The sequence below is a fragment of the Macrobrachium nipponense genome, chromosome 47 (genome assembly GCF_015104395.2).
Source record: "Macrobrachium nipponense isolate FS-2020 chromosome 47, ASM1510439v2, whole genome shotgun sequence".
Lineage (NCBI taxonomy): Eukaryota > Metazoa > Arthropoda > Malacostraca > Decapoda > Palaemonidae > Macrobrachium > Macrobrachium nipponense.
Window position 1 is genome coordinate 25,570,009 of NC_087222.1, and position 12,500 is coordinate 25,582,508.

The 12,500-nt window shown below is 40.7% G+C and overlaps 2 protein-coding genes across 2 annotated transcripts in view; both read left to right on the forward strand.

Moving 5' to 3' along the window:
* The window catches only part of LOC135204786 (bestrophin-1-like), a 23,886-nt gene extending 16,782 nt beyond the window's left edge, over positions 1-7,104 (forward strand). The window contains exons 7-9 of the mRNA XM_064234963.1: positions 1-202; positions 986-1,219; positions 6,538-7,104. Of these exons, the coding sequence (XP_064091033.1) occupies positions 1-202; positions 986-1,219; positions 6,538-6,705 (604 nt within the window). The 3' untranslated portion in view covers positions 6,706-7,104. The remainder of the gene's footprint in view (positions 203-985; positions 1,220-6,537) is intronic.
* An 862-nt stretch (positions 7,105-7,966) lies between these two features.
* LOC135204787 (bestrophin-2-like) overlaps positions 7,967-12,500 on the forward strand; it is a 5,130-nt gene continuing 596 nt past the window's right edge. Inside the window, exons 1-6 of the mRNA XM_064234964.1 lie at positions 7,967-9,797; positions 10,156-10,266; positions 10,800-10,971; positions 11,075-11,204; positions 11,469-11,707; positions 12,257-12,490. Of these exons, the coding sequence (XP_064091034.1) occupies positions 9,727-9,797; positions 10,156-10,266; positions 10,800-10,971; positions 11,075-11,204; positions 11,469-11,707; positions 12,257-12,490 (957 nt within the window). The 5' untranslated portion in view covers positions 7,967-9,726. The remainder of the gene's footprint in view (positions 9,798-10,155; positions 10,267-10,799; positions 10,972-11,074; positions 11,205-11,468; positions 11,708-12,256; positions 12,491-12,500) is intronic.

The window sequence follows — 12,500 nt, forward strand, 5'->3', positions numbered from 1 at the left end:
CCTGGAAAAGAAGACGAAGGTCCACAAGGCCTGGATTCCAGTTATGTGGGCCACCAGGATGGTGGAGCAGGCCAGGCTGGACGGCAGGATAAGGAGTGACGTCATCGAGAACAACATCATCAACGAGATAGACACCGTCCGAGAGAAGTGCGGCGCCATATTGGGCTGGAACGACCATAACATCCCTTTGGTCTACACACAGGTTAGTGCTAGACTTCTTCTTCTTCTTCTTCTCCTACTCCTAATGACCACCACAATATTCTCTGGAAGCTCTGGAAAAACTGAGAATAGAAACTGATAGTCTCAAGTTTCTCCTTCTTAGCTCGATGAGTTTCGAGTCAGTGGCCAGTGTGGTAGTGTAATAATTTCTCCTTGTTATTCTGGAATGCTGGAATAATACCACCCAATAACAACTGGGAATATAATCTGGTAAATTAGTCTCAAGATAAAGATAACCATAGGAAAGATCCATCCAGAGAAAAGTTCAACCTTTCTTTCAAGAAAGTAAACAAATAACATCATCAGTCACCCAGTGACGTCATACGAGCCGACATCTCTCGCAGGCAGCCAATTTACCCCGGGAGTTATTGGTGACGATTCCGCGAGACGATATTCCAGGCCAATTGAGGTCGGAATTCCCATAAAATGGGAACGGGAGGGTCTGGTTTCAATTACTCTCCCCCTCGCGCGCGTGAGATTTATGGTTCCTGCCAGGAATGTGGATGGGTGTGGGGAGAGTAAGGGGTTGTTTATGAATTTTTATGGCTATTGGATAAACTTGTTTTTATACTCTCTCTCTCTCTCTCTCTCTCTCTCTCTCTCTCTCTCTCTCTCTCTCTCTCTCTGTAAGCTTTCATTCTGTTACATAAACTATTCTTATCATAACCTGTAGTTCATGGCTTTAAAAAAAGGGGCTGGAAGACGGCTCCTTCCCAAAACCAAGGGATCCACAACCCTCCATATTAAACGCCCCCTCCACTTCCAGGTGGTGACCATCGCCGTCTACTCGTTCTTCGGCTCCTCCCTCCTGGGCGAGCAGTACCTCGATCCCACGAAGGACCTGAAGGGTCACGAGATCGACCTGTACATTCCGATGTTCGCCCTCCTGCAGCTCTTCTTCTACATCGGGTGGGTCAAGGTGGCCGAGGCTCTGCTGAATCCCTTCGGGGATGATGACCACGACTTCGAGTTCATCCCTCTGCTGGAAAGGCACAGGGAGGTAAGGAGGATGAAGGGTTTGATTAGTCCAGTATATCTGGGCCTGAAATGTCAGGTACCCACCACAAATTGCACTGTTTATGTGTTATATACCAAATTGTTGGAAAATTTGTCAGCTTTCATTTAAAAAAAAGTTTACCAAAATTGGTAGGTGCAAAAAAAAGTTATCGCATCTAACCTGAAGCAAGTTTTGAAATGATTAAAAAATCTTCGAATCAATGGTAAATTTCAATATTTGTTCTGATTATCATGTAGACTGCATTAGTGAGGTGCTAATGTTTTGTTTTGCATTACTGACATTACAAATCAAAAGAAAAAAGCAGTTTTAGTTGGTAGAACATTATAACTGCTATTCCACAGGTGATTTTATACAAATGTGCTTGTGAAAAATAGCCGAATTATGGGTAGGCCAACATTTTGATATTTTAAATGATTATTTTTCTTAAATATGCTAATATATAATACACCATTGAAATGGTCAATATGTCTAGTTTATGATTCTTTTAAAATTTTGAAAATTTACCCATCCTAAGTTGAGATATTGATTATTGCGTTGACCAAAACACGACCTCGTGAAAATGCATCCACAGGAACTAGCAGGAAATCCCGTCCGTAGGACGGGATTTCTGCTAGTATATAATTATATATACTGATATATATATATATTGATTTATTTTTATTAACTTCATGTTATTTTCATCTCAGTTATGGTCAAGAATTGAAGTTTCCTAAAACCAATTGCTTTACTAATATCTAAAGGTGAGCTACATGTATCAAGTAAAATACAAACAATTTATGGTTACGGGCTTAATTCTTATTCTTGCTGAATAAACAAATATTTTAAATGAAAAGTTAATAAGAAAGGCTATATTGAAATGATATTTGGATTTATTGCTTAATGCATCATTTCTTATATATGTTTCTGGTCAAATCATGCAGCTGATTAACATGGGTTCTGGAAACAGTGACTGTGTTTATTCAACCCGTCATTATGTAGCAGACCACGCAAAGAGATATGACACTGTTCCTATCATTACTTTTGATCAGCCTTTGTGGAAAAAAGCCTTGCAAATCATCCTTGAGCAAACTTCTGACAGTCTCTTGTATGACATTACTGTATCCATGGGAGGCTTTCATGGTCTTGTTAGTTTCCTTGGAAGCATTGGATTTGTAATGGAAGGATCATGTCTTGAAGAACTGCTTGAGATTATTTATGCTAAGTCAAACATATGCTCACTGGCAAGGCATATCCTCGCTCAGTCAGAGGTCACCAGCTACTGTCATCAGCTCTGAACTCCCTAATTGTATCAGAAGCTCTTTCAGTTCCGATCCCTAAATTGTCAGATGAACCCTCCTCCTTCCATGGTGATAAAATCAGAGTTTCACATTCAAGCTGTTTGCCAGTGCCTCTGGACTTACCTGTTCAAGATGCCAGTGCTACAACTGCACAAATGGAATCAGAAACTACTAGAAATGATGATGAGGAAACCCCACAGGAAACCCCGCCACCCATTAATGAGGAAAACCAGACAGTCAGAAACTACTAGAAATGATGATGAGGAATTCCCAGAGGAAACCCCTTCATCCTTAAATGAAGAAACTGAACAGCACTCAATCGATGAAAATCAGTCTCTGAAATCTGTTACACTACTCAAACATCTGCAGAAATACCAGAGAAGACTGATAACACAGATAGTAAGACCTCTGATGCTCTTGATGAACTGAAAAAGTTGTACCATAAAGTTCTGACTGGAGATACTTCATGGAAAGAAGTAAAATTCTCAGAGTCTTTGAAATGGATCAATAATAAAGTTGATGAGTTCAAGAACAAACTTAAGGACGCCAGAACAGCCAGATTGTGGTTTCAGTATCTAGAAATGACTCAAATCGTGCGTTCCTTTATTTGGTCAGAGCGAGTTGGCGACTGGAAACTTGGAATCAAAAGTCAGATCGAGAAGCTTCCATACCTTGCAGGGACTGGCCACTGTCAGTACACCTCGTCATTGAATATCAATATCAACAGAATGTTAGATTTACCTAATACCCAGCCGGAGATTTATCAAAAGGTATTTCTTTCTGGTCTTTACACAGTCAGAAGGTCAGCCCGAGTCTGGGCAGGATTAAGCAGAGATCTAATAATTGAACAGTGCCTTATGAGAGCAATGAAAACAAATGGCGGTATGACAAAAGGAAGAGGTATGGATGACGCCCAAAGAGTCACTTGGTGTCTAAGCCAACCGGTTCTTGCTGAAATAAATCTAGCAATTCAAGAATATACAGGGGTAGGATTTGAGACTAGTGAACAGCATAAGGATCTCAGAGTATTACGTTTAGAGTGATACCCCAAGGATATCGACAAACTCATAGACTTTCTCAAGGAAAAAACACCATTCAGAGAGGAACAAGTTCTGCGAAATATAGCTACTGGTGTAGAAGCCGATGCATCTGTTAATGCAGATAAATGCCAAGGAGTCGGAAGAAAAAATTCTGAAATCTATGGACAATAAACTAGTGACAGAGTATTCGTTTAAAAGAAAAGACATAGTGAAGATCATGGCCAAGAAAGTGTTTGTCAAAGTAGGTTCTGAGACTGTAAGCATCGATCCTTTATTACTGTTTCAAAGGATGGTAACTGCTGGTGTTAATAGTGGTGAGCTGAGAAATACTCTAACATATGAACTCTGCACTTACCCCCCGGCTCTGTTTGAGCATCAAGATATTATGCTTGAAGCCAATAAGTCAGCCTTCCTTCCAGCTTTATTGAAGCTAGTCCCTGATATGAGTGATCAGCCTCCAGATAATGCAGAATATGTAATCGATGGTGGAGCTTTTCTCCGCAGGATAGTGTAGGTGAAAGGAGAAACATGGGACACACTTACTGACAGACATGTAGCCTACCTAGATAGAAACTACAGAAAGAAAGGTACTGTTGTCTTCGATGGCTATCTAGATAAACCAACCACTAAAGACGCTGCTCACAAGAGGCGTAGCAAAGGGAAAATCTGTGAGAGAACTGATTTCACACCTGACATGAAAGTGACTGTTGATAAAGAAGTATTCATGACTAATGGACAGAATGAGAACAAAATTGTAGATCTTCTTACTATCAAACTACGTGCAGCAGGTTGGGATGTGATGCGAATCGTCGACACTGCCTATCAGAATGCATCCAAATGCACCACTGTGATAGTTGGTGAGGATACTGATTTGCTGATTCTAGCTGTCGAGCGTGAGCAGAACACATCCCACCAAATTTACCTGTGGACTTCTCCAAAGCAGACACAGAAGAAAAAACCTGTGTGTTGGGACATCAAATCCCTCCAAAATAAACTCTGCATTCATGTCTCTTCTAACCTGCTATTTCTACATGCCCTCACTGGTTGCGACACTACATCTAGAATTCACGGAATCGGAAAGGCAACAGCCTTGAATAGAATAGTGAAAGTGCCACAATTAACAGAGCTTGCTTCTGTGTTCCGCAGTCCTGATGCCTCCCATGAAGAAATTGCTGCTGCAGGAGAAAAAGCCATATCAATCTTGTATACAGGAAACACCAAAGAAGATTCCCTTGATAACCTGCATGTGGAATATTTTCACAAGAAAGTAGCATCTAGTGCTGAGGCAGTTCCCCCTAAGGATCTGCCGCCAACATCAGACTCTTCTCATTACACTTCACTAAGAGTATATCAACAAGTACAGGAATGGTTGGGCAATGAACTTGACCCTACAAAATATGGATACAAAATGACTCAAGAAGTCCTTGTGTCAATAATGATGAACAAAAAAGCTGCACCTGACACTTTGTTAGATGCCATATATTGTGGCTGTAAAACTGATTGTTCTAATAAGAAATGTACTTGCAGAAAATTTGGTTTGCCGTGCAGTCTTGCATGCAAGGTATGCAAGGGCTTGCTCTGCAAAATCTGCTCTGCTCCTGATACTGAGAATGATGAAGCTGAACTAAGCTAGTGACTAATCAAATGGGATTATGATACTTGATTTTCTTTTATGCCAATAGTGTAATGGATATAAGAAAGAATGTATTTATATGAATAGATATTTAGCTCTGCAATTAAATTGATTGCCTTATATAACTTTCTCCTTCACAATTTTGGGTTGATTTTTAGGGATGCTAAATATGTCTGGCCGCCATTTTGACCAACTTCGACTTTTGTTTATGTATAACTTATTTTAAAATGAAAGCTGACAAAATTACCTAAAATTTGGTATGTCACACGTTCAGTGTGGTGGGTCATTTTTTATATACTGGACAATTACATAGTAACATTATCACCGACTATTTTGCCGTAATCTAGTGGCGGCCATTTTGAATTTTGAACTAAATTCTTATGAAATGATCACATTAAAGTGATAACTATATCATTAATCCCAGATTCAGTCAAAATGTACAAATTGACAGTAGTTTCTAAGGTCTGATTCTTAAAATTTTGGAGTAAATTGATTTTCATGGAGAAGACGAAATTGTCGGGAAGCCATCTTGAATAACTTTTTTTTGCACCTACCAATTTTGGTAAACTTTTTTTTAAATGGAAGCTGACAAAATTACCTACAATTTGGTATATCTCACATAAACAGTGCAATTTGTGGTGGGTCATTTCTCAGATATACTGGATTATGATGTTAATGTCCCTCGCACGGTGCTGGACTTTGGAACGGTCTCCCTGCGGAGGATGTTCGAGCGGAGATGCAGTGCATTGCCACACTAATACTATTCTCCTCCCATTTTAATATATCTTTACTTATTGATTAATTCATCTATTCATTAAATAAATCCTCATATTCTTTGGAAACTTGAATTTCAAGTCAGTGGAATTGTTTCATAGAAATAGGTTTCATCTTCTGAATTAATAATGATTGTACGTAGTTATAAATATTCTCAATTTATTTCCTAATATTTAATCGTAAGTTTCTGTTGCTGGTCTCCTCAATGAAGTATTTGAATGTTCATATGAGTGTTTATTTATTCATTTTTTAGCTTTGATAAATAACTTCTTTTTCCAAAAAGTGAGTGTGAATTCAAGTAAATGTTTATTTAATTACCATGTTAATTTTTCATCTTTCACCTACCCCTCTGAAAATTATCTCTCTCTCTCTCTCTCTCTCTCTCTCTCTCTCTCTCTCTCTCTCTCTCTCTCTCTTTCCTTTTCCTGAAAATCTCCTCATCTGCGATATCTTGGCCAATTTGTAAGCACTGTTCTTCAGCCGAATTTAAAACAGGTACTCTCAGATGAGGTTGCTGCTGAAGCCATGTCTATTCAAACACTGTTTATAACTCTCCTTCTCTGTGTCCTTTTCCAGATGTCCTACATGCTCTGTGGCGCGGAGGACTCCCCTCCTTCCATACGAGAGTCGGACCGCAACGGCCAGCCCAAAAAGGAGGACCAGACATCCCAATTTGTGGTGGTTCCTAACACTGCTGCTGCTGGGGCCTCAGATGCCCTAGAGCAGGTCGACAGCAGCGCCTGACCAGGTCGACAAGGTCAACAAGCAGCCTGCGAGAAGTAGGAAGTGGTTCGGGACCTGGATAAGCCGCCAAGAAGTAACAAGATGTCGAGCTTACTCCAGTTGACAAGAGACACTCGACGAGAGAAACACTTTGCTGGGAGATCAATCACAAAATGAAATGTGCGACAGAGGAGTGGCAGAATTGAATAAAATGGTGATCAACTACAGATTACTGTAAAAAAAAAAAAAGGCCTTGGTACCGTTCTCATAAAGATGGCTGAACCCAAAACTCTACATATGAATCTTGTGTGTGTTGGTGAATTTAATATATAATATTTGTATGACGAATCATCACAATTCAGTGACTATTATCTGCGCATGACGTCGAAACTCACACATATATATATATATATATATATATAAATAAATGGACTCTATTCGTATGGCTGTGTCTTCAATCTTTCAAAAGGAGTTTCTTCAGCTTGTCCAATGTGTCTTCCCCTCGTTACATATAATGGATCTTGTTTATCGCGACGTCTACAGAAACAATCAATCAAACAATCAAACGGTGGAGTGTGTTAAGTGAGGAATGTCTGCCATTTTCAAGAGTTGAAGAGATTCTTGTCAATTTTAAATTATAAATCGCCAAGTCTAGATGGAAAGATTGAAATGGACAATTCACACTGTGGCCTGTAGTGACATGAAGTGTTGAAGTGTCGAAGTGAAGTGACGGCGAAATGAAGAGTGAAATGAGGAAATGCATGACAAGACGTGTGACTTTTACGCTTCAAGGTACCACAAGAAAATGAATGGGACGTTATTCATCTAGAATAGCAATCACATTGACTCAATAACCTAGGAGGTTTATCGAAACGAAATAGAGAACAAGACGGATAATAAAAACATATAATAGCACCTTGTCAATCATTCTTTTATAAATGAAAAAAATAAAAGACTCCTTTAACATATGTATAGCCAAAAAGATACCTCCTTCAGAGCCCGATATATTTATGCTTAGGGGGAATCCCAGGATAATTCCTGATTAAAATAATCATGTCTCAAAGTTTTTTTTATCACTTAAGGAGATTATTTCCAAGATCAGTGGATGATGGATGTTGTCTATACAGCAAGCTCAAATTAAAACGGTAAAAACCTCGTGTGTTTAAAAGCAGTTTCCCTGGGGAAGACAATTCCACATTATTTTCTGAATTAATTGAATTACAATATCCTTCAGACCAGTTCCTGTTGTCGTATGAACTCATGTGATTCTCCTCAAACACTTTCAGTGGGTAATGGCTTTTCCAAATAGCCCTCAGGAAGTTCATAGTTTATATTTTGTACGTCTATGATGGTGTCTGCTGTATGTAACTCGTATATAGACAAAATCTTCTATGAGTGTTGGTTCTGCATACAGAGCCCCTTTCATTGTTTAGTTTCAGGAGCTCTTCTGGCATACTGCAGTTGTAGTTGAGGTTCCACGCCAATTTTGTTTGATTTTGGGTAAAATTGGAAGCGAGTGCTTGTCAAAAGGTTAAGCTACATCTTTGTGTCAAGACTTGAATGTGGATTCAACTAGCACAGTGGTTTCACAGCAATTCTTGCTGAAACCAAGATTGCAATATCTGGCAGCATATGGAGAATGTGGCGCTGAAGTTTGCCAAGAAGGTAAGAAATGACCTGCCGTTGTGGGAGTCACTCTTGTACTGCCTGAAGTTGGCAGAATCTCAGCTCTTGATACATCTTCTGGATCTTTCGCTCTGGCGTAGATAGAGCTGAACTCTATAGTCATTATCTTTTTGAGAGTCGTCGTTTCCGTGGCGTGAGTCGCCTTAGGAGTAACAAGTTACCCAGAAAGGTTACATGGCCAATGTAGGATCTTCCTTGGTACACAGATACAGTCTTACTCTGCTGTCGTCTGCAGTCAAATAGCATCTAAACGAAGTGGATTCCTGAATGATCAGAAGGTAACACAGTCTATTCTGTCCATTTTTAAGCAAACTTTTAGCTACCTTAACCCAATCAGGGCTGTATTTTCAAAGAAATGAACCAGTATGCCCATTCATAAAACCCTACAGGATTTGAGGAGACTATGTTAAACAAAGAATATAGTCAGCGTGAATCGTAGATAACAAGCAAACACAGAGACAAAGATAGCGTTCACTTGGTAATAATTCCTTATCATCTGACAGACAAAGACAAGTGAACTTATCAGCTCAAAGATTCCTATATTGTGGCGACACCTGGAGATCTGACACGGTGTCATAACGGCGATAAGATCATGAGGATTAAGGAGAGATTACTTGAACTAAAGTTTTCTCAGATTATGGGGGTCCCATAGCTTATTCCCCCCATTTATATTAACGATCCTTAGGCTCCATATACTCGAGTCCTAACACGTATAGCTGAACCTCTACTGTAGAGGTGTAATATTTTCAAACTTTTTTTACCGACAGTTTCCGTGTCAGCGCAGAATGACCTCGCTTGGTCGCAGTGCTTGGCCTTTGGCCTACGTTCCACATCCAATTCATAGCTGCCCTCAACTATCAAATCTAGAAACACCTTCAGAATGATACTACAGATAAGATAAGATAGGTTCTTGCTAAACTCTCATTCACATAGAGTGGAGTAGTATTATTTCAGGACCTCTTTTAGACAAGTGTGTCTTTATCAGCTGTGAAAGTGTGGGTGGAAAGTGTGATATTATTCGTGTACAAGGATCTTTTGTTAAGCGAGGCTAAAGGATGCTGGGAGGACAGGAAGGAGTCCTTCGCTTGCCCAGACATGAAAGAGACATGATTGTAAACTTTGCATGAGAGAGAGAGAGAGAGAGAGAGAGAATTAACAATAGGTGTAATCGATCATACAAATTCAAATCATGACTCTCTCTCTCTCTCTCTCTGGAGGAAGAAGCTGGCAAATAAAATTTTGAAAAAGTATTTCTCCTCAGGTTCAGATTTTTAATAAAAGGTACTGATTCTCAGCTGTTCTACTTTTCTTAACTTGTCGATTTTACGAAAAAAAAAAAGTTTGTGGCGTTTGGGAATGACTGTGAAGTACACACAGAAGGTCGCCAGTCAAAGAGGCTTCGGGTCCTTCGCGAAACTACTACTCAGGTCAGTGTTGAAGAAGAAGTCTCCTTAGGTCAGTTTTACGATCAGACTCTTCCTCGAGTCATTGTTGGAGGCAAAAATCCCTTCCCAGGTCACCAAGTACCATCAAAGAAAAACTTCTATCAGGTCCAGGTCACTTTACAATCAAACTCTTCCTCTTCCCAGGTCACGAAACTTTAGCTGTTCCACCTGACTCTTTCCATAAGACCAAGTGCTGAAAATCAGATCACTTTAGCTTTTTGTAGTAATGACGAAAAAGTCTCAAAAAGTCTCGGTTAAGTCAGCCAGTCGTTTCGAGCTGTCGGAAGGTTTATTTCCAAACATGGCCCCCTAAGAAAAAGTCTTCATATCTGCTCAACAGATGGCGCGGAACACTCTACAAGATGGTGTGGCAAGATGTTCTTGTTTATCTCATCCTTTACTACAGCATCTCCCTCCTTTATCGCTTGGCCCTCGAAGGAGACTCGAAGAAGTGAGTATAAAAGTGGTGCGTTAGAAAATCCTGAATCATTATACTAGAGAAGTCTCTTTTTTAGGTCTCCGTTAGGCTATAGGCACCTAGAGCATGTATGAAGGGCCATGCATAGAACTATAGGCACCTACAGTATGTGTGTAGGGCTATGTGTAGAACTATAGGCACCTACAGTATGTATGTAGGGCCATGCGTAGAAACAACAACCGTATACATAACTCCCCCGTCAGTGCCACATCTCTCCCTGCATCCACATATTCGGGTAATGACGTAGTCTGCCAATTTCTAAAGCTATCCTAGAAGGTTTTGTTGTACGCCATGAAGAGATGCATCACAATACTTCAGATCAGTTTCCATACCCCTGGATTCCAGTTTAGTGTTTGGAAACCCCTTACTTAAGAACCCCTATCTTAAATATCTAGACAACCTCAGGTATAGTTTTACTAGTTAAAACAATAAGAACCATATTCCGAAGTGATTGGAAGATTTATAAAACTAGGCCCATGCTGACACACCTCCTTTCCACGCCACAGAACATTCGAAGACCTCGTCCTGACGTGTGCCCGTTTTCGAGATCTGATCCCCGTATCGTTCGTTCTGGGGTTCTACGTATCTCTAGTCGTGGATCGTTGGTGGGGGACATACAAGAGTATTCCCTGGCCGGACACGACGGCCATTTTGGTCGCAACGTACATCAAGGGTCAGGTGAGGTCAACGGACTTGCGTAGGTTAGTTCGCTGGAAGTACGCGCGTCTCGTATTTGTAAGCTATTGTTTCTTTCTTCTTCCTCTTCTTCTTCTTCCCACAGGACCCCGAGGCTAGGCTGATTCGCACTACGGTCCTCAGGTACGTCAACCTCGCAATCGCCATGACCTTCTCCATGATATCTCCCGGGGTCAAAGACCGCCTGCCAACGCTCCAACACTTTGCCGGTGCAGGTTTGTGTATAATTCTCTCGTTCTCCTTTCTGCTGGGAATTGTAGTCAGTGTTTCCCTCCCTCTCTCTCTCCATCTAATCCTTCCTAGTTCACCCTTCCCTGCCTCTGCAAAGTACTTTTTCCATAAACCTATTGTCTTCTATGACCAGACTTTTCATTCAGAACAACTACCAACTTCTCATGAATGAATTTATGCATCTACTGTTTTATTTTCACCTCAAAAATGCTTCAGTTTTCCACTGAAATCTACCGTGTTTTAAACAGGATACCTGACTGACTCAGAACTGAAGATTCTCGAGGACCTGGAAAGCCGTGTCGGGGTACACAAGGCTTACGTCCCGACTTTGTGGGCATGCAAGCTGGTGGAGAAGGCGAGGAGGGAAGGTAGGATACGCACGGACGGGCTTGAGAAGGTCATCGTGGAAGCCATACTTAACGTCAGGGGTAAATGTGGAGAGCTTATGGGCTGGAATGAGCACAACATTCCCTTGGTGTATACACAGGTAAGGCAGTAATGTCCTTGTTATGTTTTGAACGTTGGTAAGTCTAGTTTCCATCATCATCAGTTGAGTGAAATTTCTGTTGGTGGACTCAATACGACATTGCTATAACTCCAAGGTAGACCCTGACAGTACATTCGTCTAAAGCACCATTAGAACAATATCAGTTATCATGAGTCCTTGTAGGAGAGTGTAGTGCTGTCATTGTGCATTGTGGGCATTACTTATGGTTCTTTGCAGCGTCCTTTCGGCCCCTAGCTGCAGGCCCTTTCAGTTTTTTGTACTGTAATTCCATTCATATCATCTTTCTTCAGTCTTACTCTCTTAAGCTATCTCCTAACAATTAATTCTCAGTGTAACAGCGAAGTTATCCTCCTGTTACAACTAGATAAAACCATTTTTCCACTCAATTTTACTTTCAGCTTTGAGTGACCTCATTATAGTTCCCAACTCTTGGCCTCTGGCCTAAGTTTGATATCCCAATTCCAGTAATCATTTGGATCCCTGAGAATAGCGACATTATAACTATGCATCTCGTACCCCTCCCTACAGGTAGTGACTATCGCCGTGTACTCCTTCTACGTGTTCTCCCTCCTGGGGGAACAAATCCTAGACCCATCACAGGGGTATGATGGCCACACCATAGACATCTACTTCCCGGTTTTCGGTATTCTCCAGCTGATGGTGTACGTTGGTTGGATCAAGGTAGCAGAGGCTCTTCTCAATCCATTCGGGGATGACGACCACGATTTCGAGTTTATACCACTCTTGGACAGGCATCTAAAGGTAGATTTTT